The 26,486-nt window shown below is 36.7% G+C and overlaps 1 protein-coding gene across 1 annotated transcript; it reads left to right on the top strand.

The window, feature by feature from the left end:
- Positions 1–6,630: 6,630 nt before the first annotated feature.
- Positions 6,631–7,880, top strand: LOC112170905 (ankyrin repeat-containing protein BDA1). The gene is made up of 2 exons (XM_040506101.1): positions 6,631–7,250; positions 7,601–7,880. Exons 1-2 carry the CDS (start codon positions 6,631–6,633, stop codon positions 7,878–7,880), a joined length of 900 nt encoding a protein of 299 aa, XP_040362035.1.
- Positions 7,881–26,486: the final 18,606 nt, after the last annotated feature.

Below are 26,486 nucleotides of genomic sequence, written 5' to 3'. Positions count from 1 at the left end.
TTTCTTTTCTGTGGAACTTGGACTCATGACATCCCCAGTTGGTTGGTATATCTAGTATTCCATAACAGAAATTTTCAACTCATTTGAGTTGTTTTTTGGCCATCTTAGCTCTAAGATTGGCTTTACATTGCTCTTTTAGTAATTGCCTGATTCTGTCGGCAATTCCTCCAACTGAAAATCTTTCAATTGGTTTTTCAGCTACGCTTTCTCTCACAGCTATTCTCCATGGTTCAGGGAGTTTCCTGTGCAACAGGTTGACTAGATCAGTATTCTCTAGTTCACCAATCGTACAGTAGTATTCTTGAAATTTATTCAAGTATATTCTTCAAAATATCTCATGTCACAGATTTTGAGAGCATAGATATTTGATTTAGCCGTTTCTTTAGCCTTCTCACTCAGATTTGAGAGATCTCCACAGAACTGATCATACAGGGATACTGCAAAATCATACGGAGATTTTGAATTTTTGATTTCTTCAAGCCAGTCTTTCCCTCTGGCAGCTTCTTTGAAAGAGAAGTAATGCTTTTTTGCTACTCCAGTGAGAGTAGTTTCATAGTACACCTGAAGATCTGGTGCTTCAAATTTTCCAAGGGTTAGAGCAGAGGCCATAATCAAGCTATCAACCCATTGGTCAAGAGTTTTTCTCTTCTCTAGAGCTTTGCCTAGATTTAGCCAAATACCATGAGTAGAAATTGGTATTCTGGGTATATTATCCTCTGGGACAAATTTTTGAGAATTTCTTTCTCCATTTTTCCCAGTAGGGGCTTTCTGTGTAAAGAGTTTTATTTTTCCCTTTTCTCTTATGATGACTGTTTGGAGTTTTCTCCTTCTTCCATTTCAATATCCTGATAGGGAAGGAGTTTTCTTTCCTTTCCTGATTTGAAAATTTTCATTTCTTCGATTAGTTTTTCTAATCGTTCAGGATTTTTGCAAGATTCTACTTCATCATAGAGGTCATAGAGCTTTTGTGCTCTAAGCATATTTACTGGTCTATTTAGATCAGCTTCTAATTCTTCTTCAGTGATAGGTTCTGTTGGATCCTCAACAAAAAATTTGGTACCACTCACACTAGCTTCTCTAGTGCTGTAGCTTCTTCTAAGAAGATTGTTGTTTATCCTGACATTTTCAGGACAGACGTCACTTTTTCTGTGATCGTCGAATTTTAGACTGATATCTCCAACATTTAGGAGTTGTACTCCTTTCTTTCTTCCGAAGATGCTCATCATTTTGACATCTCTCTTTTCCGTTTCATACCGGATTCTAGTCTGACTAGTAGATGGTTCCAGAAAAATCATGTTAGGAACATGATTCTTTTCTGGTCTTTCTAATGGTTTAAATCCATTAGCTTTCTTTGGTTTTATTGTAGGCACTTTCTTGTCCTTTAGTATATTTTTCATAGAATCCAGCATTTTTTGATGTTCATTGATTTTTCTACTAACACTTGTTAGCTTTTCTTCTTCTGTTTTTGGAAGTTCTTTGATATAATCTATTTTGTTTTCCAATTTTTCTAATTGGTAGATTATACCTGGTAGTTTTTCTAGATGATCTTGACATCTAGATAATTCTTTTAGTAGATTCTGATGTTTCTCATCAGAAGATGTAAGTAGAGAATTTAACTTCTCTAATATTAATTTTGACATTGTCCTCATTGGGGATTCCCCTTTTGAGCTCTTTATAAGCTCTGATACCAGTGATTTGCGGATCTAACTGATGCTCAAATAATCAAGAGGTTTTTGTTCCTCTTTTAAAATATATAAGAGATTTTCAATCCTATTTTCAGTTTTATAGATCATTTTCTAGACTATGAAGATAATATCCCAATAGTCAAGAATTTCTCTTTTAAGTCTAGATCTATAATCTTTTAGTTTTCTCAATTTTTCTCTTTCTTCTGCTAGTTCTTTGCTAGTATTATTGCAGATAGCAACTAACTCAAGCATGTCGACGATAGAAATTATGAATAGTGAAATAACTGTTTACCTTCGAATATAGAGGATAGATTTATACCTGGAATATGTCAAACAAACAAATTCAAAAAGCATGGGCCCACTGCGCTCCGTCAATTTTATTTTTACTGAAGGAAGAGATAAATGCTAAAAGAAAGTAAAAGACTTACTAAAGACAAAATGTCCTTCAGTGTAAACTTTTGTCCTTAAGTGTGTAAAACCAAATGTTGAGGAGTTATTTGTGTTTTGAAATCTTAACAAGGGGGTATATGTAGTTTGCTATATAATATATCTGCAACCCGTTTCTCTAATTATTGAGCTCACCACAACCCATTTTCTTGATCTTAGCCTCTCAACCTCGTTTCAGAAAGCACTCAATGTTCTTCCCCAATTTCTGAAAACCCATTCAATGTGCTTCCCAAATTAAAACCCAGTGACACCTAGGAAACCCAGTGCTTTCCTGACCTTAAACCCGATCTCAACCTCCCTCAATCCCCTCTCTCGAACCCAGCTCAAAGCCTCAGTCCCTCAAATCTCTCTCTCTCTCTCTCTCTCTCTCTCTCTCTCTCTCTCTCTCTCTCTCTCTCTCTCTCTCTCTCTCTCTCTCTCTCTCTCTCTCTCTCTCTCTCTCTCTCTCTCTCTCTCTCTCTTTCTCTCTCTCTCTCTTCGTCCGGAGGGGAAGTCCAAGCCCATGATGCGGTCGTGGGGCTGGAGCACAGCGGTGTAGGCGGTGAAGTTGGCAGGGGAGCGGCAGAGGTTCTCGATCTGGTCGATGACGTCGAAGGAGGTGAAGTTCTCGGAGGCGATAAGCTCGATGTCGCGGCAGTGGCGACGCTTCTCCTTCTCAATCAGGTCGTGGATCTATGGGTCCATGATCTCCAGGTTGGTGTTCCCCCAAGCGTTTACTGCCTCCATTGGAGAGAATGGGGAGAGATGAAGAAGAAGAAAAATGGTTGTGGATTTATAGGCAAAGCTGGGAAACTGAATTTTGGGTCCGAAAAGCTCGAGGACCGAACCGACTCATTTGGGATCGGTTTCAGTCGGTTTTCATTTTTAAAAAAGCCTGAACCGGCCCGAACCGATTATTTCCGGTTCGGTCTCAATTTTACCAAATTTCGGGCTTGACCCGACCCGAGCCCAGCCCTAGTACATAGCACTCCCCGAAGACCTAATAAGATTATTAATTAGCGGTAGTGGTGGTTTAATTAGTTATGCGCATTCTGATCTTGACGCAGTTCACTCTATAACATGTGGCCTGGTGGTTTAATTTAGGGTTGGGTTGGGAACAACACCCAATCCACGTTTATCACGAAGTTGTTGTTTATATGGTCAGAGAGAAAATCCAGATCAAAAAAAAAAAATCAGAGGGAGAAAGCGTTTTGATAAGAAAAAAAAAATTAATAATAAAATAAAAAGAGAAAGACCTATAGTGGCGATCCTTAGTTAAACTAAAAATATACAAGTCACTTGAATGGGATACCAATTTATTTTAGGCCAAGTTCTTATTGTAATGCTCCAGACCTCCAGACTCCAGTTGTAATCATATATACAAAGAGGACTTCTTTTTTCGAGGAAAACATGATTGGAATGTGATTGATGTTCGCTGGTATGTTATTTATATATTTTATTTTTTGAGAAAAATAATCCATGAAATTAAATCAAACGAGAAGAGGCCGGCTGGGGTGAAAAAACGAAAACACCACTCATTACATCGATTAAGCTCTTTATATCAGCTTGATCCACAAAACTGACCAAGATGGAAACTTGTTTTACACGGTATTAGCTGACTGACTCATACTACTTGTTGTAATCTTTGATCCTTTAAAGAAAGAAGAAAAAAGAATCTTGTATTCCCAGATTAAGTTTTCTAAAGAAGAAAAAGAAATATATGGATCGTTCAATACCTCGTCATCTTAAGATTGGCAAAAGATGACTGGCTTAAGAAGGAAGAGTTGAAATCGAATTAACTATGGTTTAGAAATAAAATATATAGAGGTGTCTCTAGAAGTCGTTGAAGGTGATGTTTGTAATTAGAGGATAATTTCCCATACAAGTCGTTAATTAAACTGGTAGGAAACTCCGTCCTAAAAAAAGAGGTTCAAATAAGTTGTAACCTAACCGCATACTGTACGTTTGCTTGCAGAAATATATATATATATATATATATATATATATATATATATATACACACACACAGGGGCGGATCTAGGTATGAGGTGGGGAGCATTCAAGCCTGCCCCAAACTTTTGGGTTGAATAAAAAAAAAACAATATATATGATGTATATTTTTTTTGTTTATATGTATATTCGTTTAATGAAGTCCACCCTAACTCCCAAATTATCGAAATCAAACTCCTTTCTATCTCTCACATTCTCTCCGTCCATCACAAATTCTCATTCTTCATCTTCATCTTCTTCTTCTTCTTCTTCTTCCCAAAAAGGCCTAAATTCTGGACTAAATTCAATCTTTGAATACTTGAACTCTCAATTTCTTATCTCCCTACTTGTGCATTCCCACACCTGTGCATAATTGTATTACAAAAAAAAATTTGGGCTTCGCCCAAAGGAACAGATGAATACGTAGCCCCCCTCATTTTCAAATCCTAGATCCGCCATTGCACACACACACACATAATGTGATATGTTAAAGAAGAAAGTAAACTAAGAAATTGGCCTACGGAAGTTCTATCCCATCCTTGTCTGTATAGTATCCAATGGCGGATCCATGATTTTATTTATATGGGGGCGTAATGAAAAAAATTTAAACAAGAAAATTAGAGACAATTAGTTGTTTAGCACAACTTGTAAACAAATAAACATTGAAATTCATAACAATTCTAGTAAGTATTTAGTAAAAAAAAAAAATACAATCACTTTACAATCTTAGCCAAAAAAAAAAAAAATTAGCTCAAACATTTAAAGATAAATCAACTAGATAAAAAAAAAACATAAAGAAATAATTGTAAAATTGAGGGAAGACGAAAATTTCACTATTGTTCAGACCGCAAAAGTAGAAACACATACTCACAGAGGAAAAAAAAATTTTGCTTTTGATTTTTGTTTTCTAATAGTGCTTCATTTCTGCTTGACAAATCAAAATTTTCTTCTGGTATTAACTTTTGTGGCTCCCTATTCTTCTATTTCATTTTGAAAATATGGAAGCCTTTGATAGGTAATAAATATAAGAGTAAAACCCACCACTAGGGTCAAAACTTTTCTTCACCGGACAAAATGATACCCAACTTTCAAAAGTGATCAAAATGATACCTAAATTTTTAAAAGTGATCAAAATGATACCTAAATTTTTAAAAACAAATCAACTTGATACCCAACTTTCAAAAGTGATCAAAATGATACCTAAAGTTTTAAAAACAAATCAATTTGATACCTCAGTTTATTTTTTAGGGCTAAATACTAGTTACTACTCTGTGGTTTAGGTCCAAAATCAATTCAGTCTCTGGACTTCTAATTTCAATAAAAACACCCCTGTATTTTCAATTTTGATCTAATAGGTCCAATTCATTAATATTCTGTTATGAGTTCAAGTTATAGTTGGATTATTTGTTGAAAAACTATTTATTGAATAGATTTCTAATAGTAGGACTCACTTCAAAATTGACTATGCAGGCCACCTCAACACCTCATCATAAAACATAGGCCATATATGAGCCACGTCAACAAGTTAAATGACTCAATTGTCTGAAGACTAACAAATTGGACCTATTAGTTCAAAATTGAAAGTGCAGGGGTGTTCTTGATGAAATTAGAAGTTTAGAGATTGAATTGATTTTGGACCCAAACTACGTAGTAGTCAATATTTAGCCCTTTTTTTTTAACTTCTTTGTTAAATCAAATGCAAAATCAAGCACAAAAATTGAAGTGATTTGTGGTCAGAGGGCCATCAATCATCTATAACCCAATCTTCTTCTTCTATAGAATTAAAAAAATATATCTTCCATTCAATTTCAATTCTACCATCAATCGTAGAAACAAATAAAGTTCGGATGGTTCCCAACTTCTAAAGAAACAAAGAAAAATGGGAAGAGAGAGAGAGGCAGAGATAGAAGAAGAAGAAGAGAATTAACAAAGTAAAATAAAAAATAATTGAAAAATAGTTTTTTGTGTAAAATATTATTATAACCCCATAAAATACCGCACCACACGTGATCAATTTTAACAAAAAGTTACAAAAAATTAAACTGAGGTATCAAATTGATTTGTTTTTAAAACTTTAGGTATCATTTTGATCACTTTTGAAAGTTGGGTATCATTTTGTCCGGTGAAGAAAAGTTTTGACCCTATTGGTGGGTTTTACTCTAAATATAATCAAGTTCGTAGTCCTTATTTGGTCTTCTTCTTTGATTAAATATTGTTTAATAGCACTTTGTTCAACAGAAAGTCTTTTTGGTTGCTGCAAGCCTGCAACTTTGGGACTTGTCATATCAATTTGTATTATATATTAATATATTATTTGACGCATTGGGGCAAATCTCTTTATTTTAGAGTTGAAAACATTGGGCTGTGGGGGCATCTATACGCTGGATCATCCTTATGTGCTAGTATAACTATGCTTACAGGGGTCGGCCAATGATGGTATCTATGTGCTTCACAATATAATGAAACACAAAGCATAGCCTTATATATTGTAAATTAAAGCATCTTGGTTATAGGGTTAGAAGGAGAGAGAATGGCTACTAGACAAGATGAAGGAGACGCAATAGAGCTAGTCTACAAGGCATCAGTTGCGGGGTGCGTATCTACCTTAAACAAATTGATCGAAACAAGCCCACTCATTCTTAGAAAGTTTTCTTTGACTACTTTTACTGAAACTCCCTTGCATGTATCTGCTTTGCCCGGCCACCATGACTTTACCAGAACCCTTCTCACTCATAATCCCAACCTCGCGAAGGAGTTGGACTCTTACAGACGCTCATCTCTCCACTTGGCTTCTGCCGAGGGCCACGAGGAGATCGTTCAAGTTTTGTTACATGCAGATCATGCCGATGTCTGCTTGTATCATGATCAGGATGGCAGAATTCCGCTTCACTATTCAGCCATGAGAGGACGACTTGAGGTCCTCAAGAAGTTGATACGAGCAAAGCCAGAGTCCATATTTGTTTCGGTTCTGAATAGATCAAGAGAAACGGCTTTGCACTTGTGTGTTAAATATAATCAATTGGAGTGCTTGAAACTGTTAGTCGAACATGTGGGTGAACAAAAATCAGAATTCCTCAACTCAAAAGACACTGTTGGGGGCCGGACTATCCTGCACCTAGCTTTGGTTCTGAAGCAAACTGAGGGTCTGAGGTATGTAATATATGGAGAACTTAACTAGCGTATTTTCAGGAAATCAAGTTCCGATTTTTGACTAAAACAAAGTCGCTTTTGTTACTAAATGTTTACTATATTTACCGGATATTTCTTCCTGAAAACATATATAATCAATTGGAGGGGATAAAGTAATCTGAACTCTGAAGGTCTTATATCTCAAAAATGGAAGCTAATTAGCTGTTAGGGTAGTTTAATTTAATTTGCCTAATTGCCTCTATTTTTCAATAGGGAGCAAACTAATTTTCAACTACCGTACAAATTGTGCAGACAATAAGGTACCTGCTTTCTATACCTATTATACGAGAAAAAGCAAATGATGTGATCAGATCTTATGTCTTGGAGCACAACTCAGGAGATAGCAGAAATCTTGAACTTCAAAAAATTGTGATCGGCCACAACGATGACCACCACCATCAGCAACCATTGTCATCTGTACCGCCAGGAACGACTGCTAATGTTCTTGACAACAATGCAGCGGAAAAAGTGTCAAAGGCAAGTTGGAGGACCAAGCTAATGAAATACCCAACTGAGGCTGGAAGAAACCCGTGGCATGCTGATTGTTGTGGCCGGCATGATCGCAACGATGACTTTCCAAGCTGCAGTTAATCCACCCCGGTGGTGTTTGGCAAGAAAATAATACGAATTCTACAGATAGTAATTATGGATTTCCTTCCTGCACCGAGTCACAGATATGTTACGCTGGAACGGCAGTTTTAGCCTATGGCATGGACAAGGCATTTGACTTCGTCCTGTTCATGAATTTCAATACCATCTCCTTCCTTGCTTCTTTGAGTGTTACTCTTTTACTTATTAGCGGTTTTCCTCTCCATAACCGGCTTTGTATGTGGCTCTTATCAATGGGTATGTGTATCGTTCTCTCTTGCCTGGCACTAAGCTATCTAATTATTGTGAACATGATCATCCCTAATCAGCCTTTCGAGCTATATAAGAGTCCTACTTACAATATTATCATCTGCGTTTGGATTTTGTTGCTGCTTGCCATGGTCGTTTTAATCCACACACTTCGCGTTTTCATTTGGCTGGAGAAGAAGCTGCGTGATCGTCGCAGATTCAGACATAATTAAGGTTCCAGTAGTGTCTCATGAACATGGACAGTAACACAGCAGAACCTGTGACCACCTTCAATTCGCTTCACCCGTTGCTGTATCTTATCTAGTTAAGAAAACATCAATAAGGGCCTTGGTGTACCTATTACAAAACGTACACTAAGCATGTGTTTTTCTCTGTAATTTGCTTGATTGGATTGTCGTAATAGTTTCTATACATCTATATCGTGAAAAGCTGTTTAATTAATGTTATTCAAAGTGCATCAATAATCCCTACAGTTTCCATCATTACTGTTAAAACTAATTAATTTGATTACTGCGTGAGAGTTTTCATACCGTTGAAACCCGAGGCTTTGAAAGATGGTAGATTAGGAGGTGGTGCTATAACCTTATGACGGCGCCGCTCAAACAAGGTCGTAAATGGTGAATCAAATCTCAGCAGAAGCTGAGATTTTGGCGAGGCGAGTAAGACGTTGTCGGGCGTCGGCTGGTGGTGAGGTTTTTTTTTTTTACATTTTAAAAAAATAATTAAAAAAAAAAAACACACCATATGACTCTTCTGATATGTCTCAGCCAAATAGACAGTGACAGACCTATTATAAGGCCTGACGGTGCCTGACTGCCCCAAAATTTTTGTTACATCTTCACTTAATTTTCAATACAGCACGATAATACAGAGATATGCCATAATACAGTTGTAAGGTCTAAATTTTTATTCATTAATATTATTGCTATCTTCATGATACTTCAATTTTTTTTTTTTTAAATTCATGATACTGTTAAAGGAAAAACACATTATGTGCCTTCGTCAAAGTAATTGACAGAGAGGGAATCAAGGAATTAGCAATTACCATCAATCAGCAAGGATTACGAACCAATTAGCATTTAATATCATCATTGTAATTGATATTTCCGTCGTAATTCTCTTCTTATATAAAGGGGCTATGAAATGAAATGTGTAAACCAATTCCAATTGTTAATTTACTTTTACAGATACTTCAAATTGAAGATTATGAAGTACCAAAACTGCATTATTAATAAAAAATAAATGAATAAATAAATAAATAAGATGAAATAGTAAAAAAAATTTATCAAAGAAATCGTAATGTTTAAAAAGTAAATTAGCTCAATTTAACTCTATAAATAACTCGCATTTTTTTTTCTCAATCAGTTCACAACACCGTTACGTATAATCTAATTTTGAACTTTAATTCTCAACAATTGCAGTCTCCAGTCTAGCCAGCCACCTCCAAATTTCGTGGCATTCTTCCAACTCAACACTAGACTGTGAAGTATAATTGTGAGAATTGCATACCGCGAAGTTTTCTCTTGCACTGTCTCTCTCTCGTCCGTCGGCTAGGGTTAGGATTTTCAAAGAATTTCGTTGTGCAGCGCTCATCAGATGGCTGTTTTCCTTGATTCCATGACAGCTCGACTTGCGATCAGATTGTCGCTCAAGGATGGTGAAGAGAATGTGGATCTTGGCAACCTTCGCTACCCTGACAAAGGGTTTCTTGCAAACCAATTCTTTTTGGTTGGATGGTTGAACAACTCTAGGGCTGTGATTCTGGGTTCATTCTGGAGCGCGATCCGCTCTATGTGGCGGCTCTCTGTGCCAGTGGAGGTGCAGGCTCGTGGAGATCGCTTCCTTTTTACATTCACAAATGAACGGGACCTGAACAGATTGAAGAATGGAGGAACTTGGGCTTTCCAGAGAGCGATGATCCTCCTCAATGATTACAATGGCTTCTCTGACATTGTTGTTGTCCCTTTATACTTCATTTGGATCTGGGTGGAAGTTCTAGGGTTACAGCCGGGGTTAATGACTACAGCGACCGGTGAGTTTAATAGAAGAAAACCATAGGTCCAGTGTTGTAGGTTGATAATCTCGGAATTCAGCGTGGTATGGCTAGGGTTAAGGCTTCTGTCCCTCTGAATGATCTAGTCCGGTTGGAGAGGCGAGTCGTGTCTCGTCGACGGACGTATTTACCTTGCAGTTTCGCTATGAACGTCTATTGGGCCACTGCCGAGATTGCTTAATGATCAACCATTATGAAGCTCAGTGTCCCCATGAGCTAGAGGAGGAAAGTGTGACTGCAGATGGTGGAGTGGAATAGGGTCCAGCGTCTCCTGCCCTAATTTTCAAGGCCAATGCAACCTTCATACCTAAATTTCCCATCCCTAATCCGCTGTGTAAGGAGAAGAGGGGCATCACCATTCGTGCTCTTTCGGATGGATCTGTGGGGCAGGTTAGGGTTTCTGGGAATCGTCGTCTAAGGGAGGAGGAAGATGAAGTGGATGGGAAGCGGGTCAGGCATGCTTTGGCACTGGTTATATCTTCTCTCCAGCAAGAGAACATGGGTTTTACTGTGACGACGGAAAGCCTGTTTGAGGTTACTATCACCTCGGAGGGGAAGGGCACGAAGAAGAGAGGTAGACCTCGTGGAAGCCGGAATATCTCCAAGCCAATGGCAAAGTCTTAGGATGGTAAATCAATTAGGGGTGGGCGCGGTTCGGTGCGGATCGGTGTTAGGCCAAAACTGCAACCGAACTGCTTCATTCGGTTGTGCTATATTTAAAACCGCAACCGCATTTTAAAAACCTACACCGCTTACTTCGGTTACACCTTTTTGCGGTGTGGTGCGGATAAGTTTCGGTTGTGTTCGACTTTCTATTTTTTCGCATATTTTCGACCAAAGTCGACAAATTTAGCTGTCCTAAAATGAGTAACCATTACTATCAAAATATCAACAAAATAAACCACTATAATCTGTTCACTAAATCAAGTAATGAACATTTCAAATAACCTGTTCATGACATCAACATCTCAAGTTCTCAACTAGACAAATAACATTAACATTGTCAAACCTGCAAATTAGTATTGATTTCTTTCTAATATATTTATTTGTAATTGCATAGATTTAGCGGTATTTTTATTATTAATTGGATAGATGTGATATTCATTTTGACTCTTATGCTATTTAAGCAAGAGTTTGTCATCTTTGTAGGGGAGTTTTTTCTGACATTATAATGAAAATATAGCCGCTTTTCAGCTGTCTATAATGAGTTGTGTTCTTCTTATTTCTGGTGACGTGTGCTATTAGTTTTAGGCCTATGTTTTGAAAATACTAGGACAGAATGTGAATTTCTGGAGAATGGGGATTGCAGTATATGTATCAATCCCTACTGGGCAGATATCAGAAATAATAGAACAACCTCCAGACTTTTGGTTACGCAGTGAAAATCTCAAGATATGAGATTAAAAACACTGTGGGGCTCTTACTCTTGAGAACCCAAAATAAAGATCATCATATTGAAAAGGATATGTTCTTTTACAAACTTTGAATAGCGCTAGCTCGGCTATAAGATTCACACAAAATCTAATACAAAGTTTGTCTTCGTTCTTGAACTCCTTCACTTGATCAATCTTCAAATCTTGCTCTTCTTTCTTCACGGTCTCTCTACTGATCTTGAGAGAGTATTATGTATATGAAACTATGATCACAAACACTTATACATGGACCAAGTGTTTTGACTCTTTGTGAAGACACAAATTCAAACAATCATTCAAGACTCTATCAAAATTCTTGCCACACAAAAACTCTCCCCTCTGCCGTGCATATATTCTCAATGTCTAAAGCACTCACGGCAAAATCATCTTTTTAAAGATTCTGCCCTGATTCTCTTTCAATTAGGAAAGTAACTTTCCAAATAAGAAATCCAATCAATCTTAAAGAAAATCAATTAGGAATAGACAAGTCCTAAAAACCCTAGGGCATCAAGACCACGATTTTAACCCTCAGAAAAATCTTTTAAAGACATAAATACATAAAACCTAAAATCAATTTTCCAAAATCGGACTCCATATAAAACTGACAGCTGACTCGGGGATTGCAACACACGCTGCAATCCCATGCATATGCAGATGCAATTACCTGTGACTCTTCGAGATCAGTAAAGGACTTTGTCATAGTTTTGTATGGGAATGCCAATACGATATGTACAAGAATTGTACTTACATGTTTTAAGACCCGTCCCCCATCAATTTGGTATCAGAGCTCTGGTGAGAGCGTGGTGGATTCCATGACTCGAAGCAAGCTTGATCAGGGAGGTTCTCGAATGGAGGGTCGTTATAGCAACGACATGGAGGAAATCAAGATGATGATTCAACAACTTGCAGAACGTATCAATCGCATCGAAACTCAACGCCTAGGAGGTAAGAGTTACGATGGGGAGAGAGATGTTTATCAGCGTGTCACTTGCATCCAAACCTCTTGCCAAGACGGTGTGGGTTTTGATGGGGAGGGAAACGTTGGCCCTTTTCATCACTGTGCTCTGTTGTGTGAGTCGGACGAAAAGGTGGAACCGGTTAGTTTTGATTATGAAGGTTCAAATACTATCTTTAATTGTTCAGTTGATAAAAGTTTGGAAAAAGAAAATAAAGATGGAGTTGTGGATTTTAGTTTGCCACCAATTTATAATTGTTTTTGTGAGGCAGTGGCAATTGTGATGATCAGATTTGTGATGGAAAGTATTTGGAGGTTGAAGGAAATATTGATGAACATGGTAGCAATACTATTGATAAAGGGTCTGAGCTAGCAGTAGGAAATATTACTATGCACATGCAAGGAATTGATCCAATTATACAAGTCGATGAAGCTACTGTACCATCAATTGAAGTGGACGACCTATACCCATATATAGGTATTGACAAAATTGATGTGGGTGAGAAGATTGATGATATGAACTCAAACCATGGTCATATTGGTGATGCCAATGTGGGTTTCAGTCTTGGACTTTCAAGAACTAGGCATGAGTTGGATTCAATCTTGGATGAGAGTACTACAAGTGTGAATTTTTGAGGCATTACCTACAAAATAAATGTTCACAGATCTGTCGATTTTGTTGGGTTTAATGTTTTCAATTTCCACATTCCCAAGATATTAGTTGATATTGTCAATCAGATAAAAAATGGAGGTAAAAGTTTTGAGTTGGCAAAAACCAAATCTCTCAAGTCAAGATTAGGAAGGTATTCTAAATATTTATTTATTTGGAATGGACGATTCCAATTGCAGGCTAAACGATTGACCATGATTTGGATGCAAAGGATGATTTTGCTAGGATTCTCTCTAATTTGTGGCTTGAATTCGAGGACGAATTCTTTCCAACCAGGGGAGTCTGATGCAGGAGAATATAGGGATCAACTGAGTGACTTTAATATCAGCCAAAATCAAGGCAACAATAAACGTGGCAGCAAATTAGTATTGATTTCTTTCTAATATATTTATTTGTAATTGCATAGATTTAGCGGTATTTTTATTATTAACTGGATAGATGTGATATTCATTTTGTAACTTTCTATTTATTACTTTTCCTTATTTTGATTTGACTCTTACGCTATTTAAGCAAGAGTTTGTCATCTTTGTAGGGAAGTTTTTTCTGACATTATAATGAAAATATAGCCGCTTTTCAGCTGTCTATAATGAGTTGTGTTCTTCTTATTTATCAAACATTCAAACATCAACAATTTGCTCCAACTGTTCAACATTTCAAACCAAAAAGCAATTTCCAAAACTAAATCAAAGTTCCAACAATCTAACAACCTGTTTCCAAACCAAATAGCTAACGGCCTAACATGCAACACAAACATAAATCAAAGTTCCAACTTCCAAGTTCCAGCAGTAAAACAGCAACAGTAAATCGAAGTTGTACATCAAAGTTCCAGCACAAACATAAATTATGTAGTAAATCAAAGTTCCAACAACAGTTAATCAAAATTCCAGCAACACAAACATCAAGTTCAAACTTCAAAGTACCAAACATAAATTTAAAGTTATTACAAACCACAATTAAAGAACATAAAGGCAGTAACATCAAGTTCCAAGTACCAAACAAAAGTTAGAGTTATTAGTTATTACAAACCAAAGTTAAAGCAGTTCATACTTGAATGAAACCGGAAGGGAACAAAAAACAAAAAAAAGTTGGGTCATGGAGAACTTGCTCCAGCAGCACAACAATTTATTTCAAAAGCTTGTTCTATTAGTCTGATTTCCAGCAACTGCAACCTACTTCATCCCTCAGAGTAAGACACTTGGGTCACAACAGAGTCTAATGAAAACCAAAAACAACAATCACAAACTAACACAGATAAATATATTCAAATTAACAACTACTTTAAAGTAAAAAAATGTTGGAAATTTGGTCGATGGATGTTATTTTCGTCATCAGATTTCGTTTCCTACAAAATTCCACAAATACAATATTTTATTAGTAAATAAATATAATCACATTAATGCCATAATAAGTTGAAAATAGAAGATCAACACTTATCTTTTAGATTTGCGAGCCGCCACCCAATGATTACTTCAAAAAGAGTTTAAGGTTGAGGCGTGTAAACACTACCCTTAAGAGTAGATTTCGCCCCTCGAAGACAATGTCTCGATGTAGCAGGTTTGTGGCGCCCTACCCTCCAGGGTACAACAACCTCGATCCTTGTAGGTGTACACTCACAATACTCGGATCGTATCGAACAGCTTGAAACTTTCTTTTGGTGAAATAGATAAATTAAAGGAAACACATGAATACTTTGAGCTCGGAAAGGAAACAAAGGAGATTGAATTTCTTGTTGTATATTTTTATCTGGAAAGCTAGAGATTATATATAAGGCAGGAATGATCAATGCGACGACAATAGCAATTAAGCTATGTAACTTATATAACCGAAAGGAATATTATGACATTGATTAGGAAGAATCAAAACGGAAGGTATCAAATAAGGAATGAACCCATAAATTGCAGAGTTAATTTGACCAAATTAATGGTATATGAATAAAACTGATGAAATCTTTATATCAATCACAATCAAAGAGAGTTAATGACATAAAAAAGAATTAATGGCTATTACTATCTGCAAATAACGGTTCAAAGGAGGTTTCAAAAATAGCAGGTATTTTGAAATATTTTAACTAAATTCCAACAAAAAATACCTGACTTAAGCTTCTCAAGCTCACCATAAAGCTCTAACTCAGTCTTTGTCGGCTCTTTGTACTCATTGAAAGCATCACCTCTTAACCAATCATTGAGACAAACCAGCCCTTCAACCATTGTAGGAGTTAATGAAGCTCTAAATGGGTCAACAACCCTTTTTCCTAGGATAAAGGCAGCCTCTGAAGCCACCGTTGAAGCTGGAACAGCAAAAACATCCTTTGCAATTTTAGACAAAATTGGAAACCTAGGAGAATTCTCTTTCCACCAATCTAAAACTTGAAATTTTGTATTGGCAGGGTCTTCGGCAGCTTCAAGCAAGTACTAGTCAACTTCATTCCTTATCACAACCACATCTTTTTGCTTCCTACGCCTCAAGAACTTGTTCATTGATGCAGCATGACTATCCTCCTCTCCGGCATTAGAAATTGATTGATTAGGTGGCTGTGTAGCTTCAAATGACGCTTGTGCAGCCATAAGGTCAGAATTAGCATACTCATGATAAAGCTGCATCAATTGACCCTTAACATCATCTATCATCTCCGAGACCAAGCCCATGTCTTGTTGCAGCAAAGGAAAAAAGAACTCAAGATACAATATCTTGTATCTTGGATCTAATACCACAGCAAGCAGCAAAATAGGGTTCAAGTCCTCCAACTTCAACCAATATTTGTCGAATTTTTTCTTCATTGATGCCCCAATGTTAACCATCAAAGGATCGACACTTTGACTGCATTTTTCCAACTCTTCAATGATGGTACACATCCACACAACATGTTGGTTTGCAGTTACCACTTTAGTGCCGCTAAATGCCAAAGTTGCATCATAAAAAATCTTCAGAAATTTCACCAACCTAGCAACCTTCTCCCAATCCTCATTTTTAAGCGGCCTGACCCTTTTTCCTCCCCCAACCCTTTCTTGAAAGTAGTTTTCGTACTGTTGGTCCTCATCTTCCAACCTCACAAAGGCATGCCTATATTTGACAGCTATGTCTAACATGAAATAGGTGGATCGAGTTCCACCTTGTGCAGACATCTAAAGGCACAATACCCCCCTTGTGTTCAACCTTCTCTCTAGATGCACACTTCCTAAATTTCTCGAGCCTTGCAGGTGAACTCCTAATAACTTAACAGCGTTCCTAATTGCATCAATTGAGGAATCAAGCTCCTCCATCCCATCCCTCACAATAAGATTCAAAATATATATGGCAGCAACACCTAACATGCAGAAAACTCCCACCTAACACTAACTGCTTCCAATTCCCAATCTTCTCCTTCATATACTCAATTGCAACTTGATTACTCGATGCATTGTAGTTTGTCAACTACAATGCTGAAAACTCTCTCAATACCCCAATTAATCAAACAAGACTCCACCAATTTCCTTATTGTCTTACCCTTGTGATTTGGAATAACAGTGAAGTTTATTATTCTCTTATGCAACGCCCAAGTCTCATCTATGAAATGAGCTGTCAAGACAAGGTAATTGATATTCTGGACCGAAGTCTAGGTATCGGTGGTAAGAGAAACCCTCAGATTGTTCCTAGCTAAAAACTCTCGAATCTTTTCCTTCTCAAATTGGTAGATATCCCTGATATCTCTACCAATTGTCCTCTGAGAGGGAGGATCAAACTTTGGTGAGGCAATCTTCATAAAATCAATAAAACCCTGCCCTTCTACATGACTAAAAGGCAACTCATCCCTCACAATCATTTTAGCACAAGCTCTTCTACATTCCTCTGGATCCCAAGCTCTAGCAACTAACTTGCCACCACTTTTTGCAGAATCAAAGGAAAGAAACTTTTGCCTCTTAGCTGGTTGGTATGCCGGACACTTCTTGCATTGGTAAAGCATATGAGTCCTCATGGATGTCGTCCCATTTGATCTGGATTCGCAAGCATATGTGGTGGGACAATACTTGCACTTAGCCCTTGGTTTCGCTAATGGAGTGCCATCAGGATTCTTCATCTTCTCAAAATGGGCCCATGCTGCAGACTGGTTCTTCCTCTTCACATACTCAGCTTCACTAATTGGAGCAGCTGCTGCAGAAGGTGGTGGCGGAGGAAGCATAAGCAGTGCAGCAGCTTCACTTATAGAAGTTGGTGTTGTTCCGGTGCTTGACCCAGTTGGTGTCGAATTGGGAGTTTGCGATGCTCCACTTCCCTGACAGTAAAATAAAAAACAGACTTGCAAATCGAAACATTCCCAATCAAACCACAATTCTCAAACAGCAAGTAAGAAACTGATGAACCTAAAATCGAGCTGCTAAGAACAATGCCCATTTTCATAGAATGCAGATTAACTAAGATCAAGTTCATTCTTCAAAAACTAACAAATCCAAGAAACATGGCCAAATTTATGAACAACAAGGTACATTTTTGACACAAACAAACCCAAGAAACGGAAAATGATGTAGGGTAATAGTTCATATACAAAGACAATCATCCAAGAAACTGAGAATTGAGTTTGTTCATCAAAAGATTAAACAATTGCCAAGAACCAGTCATGGAGTTTTAAGATCAAATCGAAACAAGATGAACACAAAATTTAACCCAAGTAAGATCAATCCGAAACTGATGCTCCCAAACAAGCTGAACCCAAAATCCAACTCAAAATCAATTCAAAATCGAAATCGAACTAACTCTCCATACCGATTCCATCCTCTGATCATATGAGAGCTGAGAAGACTGTTGTCATCAGCGTCAGTCGGCGTCGGCGTCGTCAGTCTTCTATTGGCGTCTAGTCGAGGAGTCTTCAGTCAACTGAGAAACTAGGGAGAGGTCGGCGTTGACTCGTTGAGTCGAGAGAGATGAGGTCGGGAGGAGGCAAAGTCTAAATGAGAAATTGAGAATCTGATGCCAGGGTTTTCTCTCATTGAGAGTAACCCAGTGCATCAGGGAGTAGCTGTACCTGGATTTCCACCAATTACAATTCGACAGCACAATTAAAAATATATAGATAATACTAAATTAAGTAAAATAATATTAATTTAAATAAATATTAAATATCCAGACAGGTTCGGTTATTTCCAAGCGATTCAACAGCTAAAACCGGTCCTGAACTGTAAAACTCCAGTTCGGTGCGGTTATATCATTTTTCCACCCTTGTTTCATCAGGTTCAGTCCCCGAGCCGGTATTCCGGGCCGGTTCGGCCGGTTTTGAAACTTCGGTTCGGTTTCTACTTGCCCCTAAAATCAATGGCAACAGGTTTGGTGGCATCTGATCTTGGTGTCCTTCTGATGTGGAAGTGGTACGGTCTCCTCTCTCCCAGGAGACCTAGGAGTGTAGGCTATCCATTATTTTAAATCAAGGCTTCAGCTAATGTTCTAAAACTTGGCCACCTAGGTGGCATCTAGGGCTGGGCGATGGCTTTCTGCCTCGAGTAATGGAAAATCAGTGGGATGGGCGGAGTGGGTTTCAGGCGGCAACCTAGGTGGGAGACTAGGCGTCTAGGCGATTTCTTAGCTCAACGATGGCAACTCAGTGGAATCCAAATTGAAAGGTTCAAAGGCATAATTGCTGGAAACCTGGCCTAGCCGCCAAAGATGTTCTCAAAGTCTTGGGCTTCCGGGGCTCTAAAGATCGAGTCATGATCGCCTGAGAAGGGTCTGCTAAAGGAATTGGAGATGCAAGTTGATCTGGAGATTATCGACAACGGGATACACTCTGCTTCATACTTGATGGGGTAGTCTTCGAAGATCTGCATCCATGCCTCTCTGAAGGACAAGTTGCCCTTGTGCTAATTTACAAAGCCATGGTGAGAATTGAATTCAATAGAATTGAAAATTTTTCATGAGATAATTTTGGGGACCTGAAGAGAGAAGAAGACAGGGAAAGCAGAGACTCAAAGCTGCTAGTCTGCGACTCAGTGAGTTGGAGTCTTCAAACAACCACGATTTACTTTTGAAACCTTCTACGCCTTAGCTTTATTCTTGCCATATTAACTAACGTGAAAGGTAAGACACGTGCTTACACATTGAGGATGAATAAGAAAATTTTATGTGATCTTATAAAAAATAAATGGAAACACACTTTAAGGTCTTTATAAGTTTATATATTATTATATAATTTATGTAATTATATGCTATAAAAATATAATAAAAATTATAAAAATAAAAATTGCTTAGGCCCCTGGGCGCTAGTCCCCTGACCACTGCCCGAGTAGCGCCTAGGAATTTTTCGAACATTGGCTTCAGCTAGTTGTTAAGTGGAGAGGTACAGCATGAGGGTCACTAGGCCTCAAACTTTTCATTCTAGTTGCTTTGATTTAGGGTAATGCTTTAGCAGTAGGTGTTTAGTTTCTTTTGGTTTGCATTTTTGTTGTTTAGATTTTACTTTTTGCATATTCTTTCCTAGATTGTAGTAATGAATAAATAGAGTAGTGCATGTAATTGAAGGATCCCCGGATCTTTCTAGGTTGACCTAGTATGGTCGTTATGATGTTTATCAATGGATTTATCCATTCCTCTCAAAAATAAAAAAATATATATGTCAACATTGGTGCCTTCATGCATATTTCAATATTAAAAAAAATTTGCTCAAAATTTGAAAATTGAAATTTCCTACAATTTTAAGAATTCAGCGTAACTTCTCTTTTCTATTCAACAATACTATCACCACTATTAAATAAACCATCTAGGAATTAAGATACATAAAACTGTTTGGAAGTCGAGATATTCTTATTCCAGCCTTGATTTACTCCATCTTTTCACATTCATAAATCACTACATCAGACGAGTAATGATAAGTTTCATGGAGGATATAATTCAAAAGTAAGATGATATAAAACTAAAAAGACTTGATATTACTAGCATTCACTTTATCGCATGCTCCACAGGATGCTAAAAAACAACCCAAATGTAATGCATCTAATAATATAATAGAAGGCTTCACATATGGCTTTGGTCAAATGGCATCATATCAATTAATAAAGGAGCAATAGATGCTTTATCTATCAGATTGACCAAGAAGAGAGCTCAAGCTATTACTTATCCAGGGCATTTTTCTTATCTTGTCATCCTTTATATTAAGCTTGAAACTACATACATGCAGGACAATAAAATCTGCTAATGGCATCAAATTCTCAAATAAAAATAATGATTGAATAATTAATTGAAATATACAAGTGCAACAAGAGTGAAAATAAGTGGTTGTTAGAGTTTGTAAAATTAAAAGTACATAAGCTGCACTCCAATACAATGCACATACCATGCAAATACATGGAGTACATTATGATTCATTCACACATTTTGGGTTATGCATTAACAATGTCCCACCTCTATTGAAAATGAAAATGGAAACATAATAGTAACAATGAGAAAATATATATGTTAAAGTGTTAATATTGACTAATTATTGGCCAATTAGTTTAGGATGCAGAGCAAGCCAAAAATACCAAGGAGGATCCTCACAAATTGTACATTTCTATAATTTCTAGTTGAGTAGTACATACTAGCAGTGGCCTACATAGCGTGTATAGGGATTTTTTTTTTCTTTCAGAGTGTGTGGTGTAGGTAGTTAAAAATTGTGGAAACTCCCACCACGTCTCCACTATATATAATTGAATTTCTGTTTTTATTTTTTATTTTGTTAATTGACTTTACTACCCCTATTGCCACTACTAGAAAACAACCCTAAGGGGACACATATTATCTGTGCCTATTGATGTCTATAGGGACACATATCTGTGCCTTTTGATCTTATGGGGACACAAATGAGATGTGTGCCTATTGCTAAATGGAACACATAACTCTTGTGTCCCTAAAACTAAGACTGGGACCCACCAAATGAACATTTCTCCCTTCAGCAATTTAATGTATGCTAATGTTCACCTCTACATCTACTGCTCATCCATTTATTGTATTATACTATTCTTTTGTTTTTGTTACTGCCCTATATGTTTTTTTTTTTTAATTTTATTTTGTTACTGCCTTATATTCCATTGACTTTTTTCTTTTGTATAATTTAACACCAGCATAAAAACAAAAACTAAAGGCATGAACACAGAAGATCAAATCTATAATGATGAGACCTCAAAACTTGAACAAATCTGTAACTTAATTAATATCACCAACTCCATGTACATGATAAAGAGAATAAATCCACCACAGACTCACTCACAAAGTGATTGAATCTTAAAGTAAACTCACTAATCAACACCTGGAGGGGGAACCTACAAACACTACAACAAAAACACAAAGCAGCCCAGATTGCAACCTTTGGTCTTCCAACAACCAATAGTCAAGCGCCTTGCCACCGGCTGTCAATGTCTTCATCTAGGCTTCCCTCCACTCATTCAGGAACCACTTCATCTACATCTGGGCTTCCCTTTACTGAATCAGAAACCACTTCTTCATCTACTAGACTTCGATCCAAAGGGAGCGGTTGCAAGTTGGCAAACACCATGAAGGAAGATGGTGGAGATGGCATATCAGGCTGTGGGATGGAAGATAACATTGGAAGGATCTGGAACAAAAACCATGGCAGAAGCCGGAATGATCTAGATATGGGACTCGGAGAAGGGGGAGGTGAGGAAATTATTTCAGATCTACTTTCTCTCTCTTAAGTTCTAGAGAGAAGCGAGAGAGTAAGTGAGCTATAGTAGGTCCTAAAGACCTAAACACTTGGTCTGGCAAAAAGCCTCATGAGTTGGGAAAAGTTTTCCCTTGGTTCTTTGATGATGAAAGAGAGATTGTGAGGTGGAAAATACATATTTCCAAAGTATAAAGATTTTTCTCTATTACCTTCCTATTATAAAATTAATTGTTTATAACAAAATACTGTACTTAATAGGGTTTCATCTGACATTTTCTTTATGGGGACACATGATTTGTGCCTTACTCTTGCAATGGGTCCCTTTTGATTGTACTAAGGCACACATACAACAAGTGTCCCCATTTTATGTGTCCCCTTAGGCCATATTTCTAATGGTGTGCTTATTTCTGATTCAAAGTATTTTAATATATATGAAGCAAATTGGTAAAAAAAATAAGTTATGGAGAGCAAGCTCTCTTCTCTTAATAATTGTATAGATAAGGAATATGAATATCTATGAATATCACATATTCTGCTTAAAGAATTCAGTCCACCAAAAAAAGTCTAAATAAAGAGGAGTATTAAATTCGTACCACAAGCATGTTTCTCCATTTTTGAACATCCAGTTTTGACTTGATTTTGAGTTACCTGCTATATGTCCACTCTTGCAAGCATCTACTATAGCTTCTGTGTCCATGATTTTTCCCAGCGTATTGTTAACAATCAAGACTCCCTTCTTGAGCTTCGAAATTCTCTCTTCATTGAAGAGTCCCTTAGACAATTAAAGATTCTATTACATTTCAATCAAAATATACATACTGATGAATATAGTTACACTTGTCAATCCTATATTGTGACCTTGTTGAATTCATCCGACAACCATTGAATTTCTGAAAGGCTGCAATTTTAACATTGATATATATTCAAGTAATAACATTACTATAATACAAAGGACAAATGAAAATATAAAGTAAAACCATCACACAAAACTCGATCACAAAAAGCTATATTGTTGTCCAATAGTAGGTCAACACTTTACTTGACAAATGAGAACAGTATTGAATATCAACATTTTTAGCATGATAATTGGAGTCAGGTTCAAAATTGAGCACAAGCAGGACAATAACTTTGTATAAACTATAAAGCTTGTGTTTCAATGAAAATTTATTAAAAAGACACCAAAGAGGCTCATTCCGCAAGTCTAACAATAAAAGGATAAGAACACTGATAATTTGGCTTACATGACATCAAGAACAACCATGTACCCAAACCCTAAATTTATTCTCGACATGCATCGATCTCTAATGGAAAAAGATACGACGCACTAGGACAACCAATTAACTATAAATTTATTATTTTTAGGATGCATTTCGCGTCTTGACAGAACTCAATCCAAGATCGATAAGTACTGTAACACTCAAAACACACATCACATGTGCATGTAACTATAAAGCTTAATAGAAATCTAAAACCAAACTCATGTTTTAATCGACCCTATTTAAGAACAATGAGTGTAAAATAAAAACAAGGTAGTCCTAGCCGCAAAGTGATTGAAAAATGATAAAGAAAAATCAAATAACATTTATGACTACAAGACTAACCAAATGTGCGCATAAACTTCCTCATCGTCTCAAGCATCAACTCTTTTCAAGCGCCCCAATTCTAAAATCGAAACAATCTTTTCAAATGATGACTAGAAGTACAACCAACTATAAGAAGAGAAAATCCAGATGGTAAAATCTCAAACATAAGATAAGACAAGACAATCAAAGTAATCAAATAACAAAAACCCAGAATCATTCGCAAATGAAGTGAAATTGAAGCGAATTCTTAGAAACCGCTAAATTTGGAATTAGATTTAAATAATATTCTTCTATATGAACATGCAAAAATAAAAGTGTTGTAAAATATAAGAAAAGGAAAACATAGTTACAGCACTGTAATTTTTTGCTTTTATTCTGATTTTCATTGTCTAACGATCGAATCAAATCAATCAATAGTGATCTGCCTCATAGGGACGATTTCATTCAGATCTTTTGATTCTTCTCGACTATCACCATTTCATGTCTGGGTAAGGGTTGCTGCCTCTATTGTGAAACCCAAAACTCTTGGACAAGTCTTGGGTCTAAACATCTCCTTTGAGATAGGGCGAGAGAGAAAAAGGGGCCTGGAGAATAATGTTTGAGAGAGAGACAGAGATAAAAGAACTAAAATGCGTATAATTAGAGTTTTGCATTTGTTTGCAGTATTCTATGGTAGTCATCATTGTAACAATAGTGAGGCCTACTAAAATTTAATATAAAAAAAATGCATATCCACCATTATAAAGTAATAGTGAGCTCATTTATCCCCACACAATAAAAGATTTTCTAGATAAGACTTTGTGGGAAAGCAAGTCATCAATATCCAATTTGTGCCCAAATAATAGTTGTTGTAGCCCACATTTGTTGTAGTGTATGGTCAACAAATCTTGTTATTCAAAAAATAAAATGAAGGTGCAAACAGTATAAGGGTTAATGAGAAAATTATATGGATAATCACCCACCTTCTTTGGATAACTACCCTCACTCCCACACCCATCGGGTGTGTAGAAATTTCTTGTTTTAAATTAACTTAAATATAAGGATTTTTTATTTCACACTCACTTTGGTTGACAAAGTAAGTTATTATTATTATTATTATTATTTATTTATTTTATTTTATTTTGGGAAAAAAACCATCAATGGTCATTAAGTTATGTCTCATTCAACAATTAACTCACTATATTTTAAAATGTATCACTTCACTCACTCACTTTTAAATCATTCTTTTACTTAACTCACTATCGTTAGAAGCCTTTAAAGTGGAGGGTATATTTGTCTAAACACTAAAAAAATGCATTTTCAACTTCAATGTTTTCCTTTTTTCTGAAAAAAAAAAAGAAGAAGATTTTTTTTTCAAATTAAACTTCAATTTTCTAAAAAAAAAAATCCTTTTCTATTAAAAATTCAGAAATTACAAAAAAAAATAAAAAGTTGAAAAAAATCTAATAACGTTAGGAAAAAAAATTTCAAGTTGGAAATGTATTTTCAAGTGTTTAGACAAATATACCATCACTTTAATGGCTTCAAACGAGAAATTTAACGACAGTGTGTTAAGTGTAAGACAATATTGAATGTTAGAGCAACTCCAACAAATTCCTTATATTTTGATTTTTCTCTACTTTAGGGAAAAATAAGCCTCTTTTGCTCCAATAGATTCCCTATAACTATCTATATTTTAGGGAAAGTGAGGAGAGAGAAAACCAAATTCCCTATATTTACAGCAAACTCCAAAATTTTAAAGAAGAATATGGAGATTTTATAGATTACTGTAAACTAGGGAATCTGTTGGAGTTGGAGAAGAAAAATAGGCTAAAGGTTTGACTTTTGCTTCTCTATAATACAAAAATTATAGGGAAGTTGTTGGAGTTGCTCTTAGTGAGTTAAGTAATATTTTTGAAAAGTTAGTGAGTTAAGTGTCAAACATGTCAAAACTGAATAACCATTAGTGATTTTTTTTTTTTTTTTTTTTTGAGAAAAGAGGCTAAGAAATACCAGAAAATTATAGGGATAATGACCATTTACACAATTTTGGCATAAAAATTGCCCACTTCCTCCATTAAGAGTTTTTTACTCCCATTTACCCAATCTAACATCTATTGACAGTATTGCCCTCATTTTAATTAATAAACTACATTCATCTCTCTCTCTCCTCCCCCCCCCACCGATTTCTCTCTCTCTTTCTCCCAACTCAACTCAGACTCTCTCTCTCTCTCTTCCTTCCTGGTTGAGTCGACTCAGCGACCACCGTCAGCCTAAAAAATCAGCGTCCTCGATTCCGGTTCGATTGAAGAGCAGAAGCAAGCGGCGATGGAGATAGGCTCCTCGCCAAAAACAAATCGGAAAACTGCCTCAAAAACGCGGAATATGGAGCGATTCGGTCATTGATTTCACTCGTCTTCCTCCGATCTCCTCCACGCATTCGACGTCTGTGACGTCGACCTCCATATAAATTGACGTCTGTGACTTCGATCTCCTCCCCAATGACATCATTTGCTTCGGGTATATCGTTCTCTTAACCACGTCGACGAGCTTCCTGTCTTCGACAATAGCGTTGTGCACGCTTCCCGCCGTGGGCCGAAACCAGACGAACAGAGGTAGGTTGTCGCGCCAGGTTCCGGATCTGCAACCGGAAAGAAGAGAGAAGACGACCTGGGTGCCCAAATCAATTTTTTTTTTCATTGTTTGTTTTGATGAACTTTTTAATGTGTTGGCATCAGATAGACTAATATATTGTTGTATATGTGTTGGCATCTGACTACAATTCAGCTCTAACATTTTACTTCTTCTGTGGTGGTATCCAAAAATATGTGAAAATATGTAAAAATGATGTATATTGTTGTATAGTGTTGGCAATAATACAATTATTGGAGGGCATTAATATGATTACTGGGGGACAATAATAAGATTATTGGGGGGCATTAACACGATTATTGGGGGGGGGGCAATAATACGATTACTGGGGGGCAATAATATGATTACTGAGTATTATTAGGGGCAATAAAATCGGACGCCGGATTCCAGTTACCAGTTGCTGGATTTCGGTCAC

The sequence above is a fragment of the Rosa chinensis genome, chromosome 1, assembly GCF_002994745.2.
Source record: "Rosa chinensis cultivar Old Blush chromosome 1, RchiOBHm-V2, whole genome shotgun sequence".
Taxonomy (NCBI): Eukaryota; Viridiplantae; Streptophyta; class Magnoliopsida; order Rosales; family Rosaceae; genus Rosa; species Rosa chinensis.
Note: the sequence above shows the minus strand (reverse complement) of the source record. Positions and strands in the feature narration are given on the sequence as shown.

Coding starts and splice junctions, on each gene's coding strand:
- LOC112170905 (XM_040506101.1), top strand. CDS start 6,631: ATGGCTACTAGACAAGATGAAGGAGACGCAATAGAGCTAGTCTACAAG. Junction 7,251..7,600: donor AAGCAAACTGAGGGTCTGAG/GTATGTAATATA, acceptor TGATGTGATCAG/ATCTTATGTCTTGGAGCACA.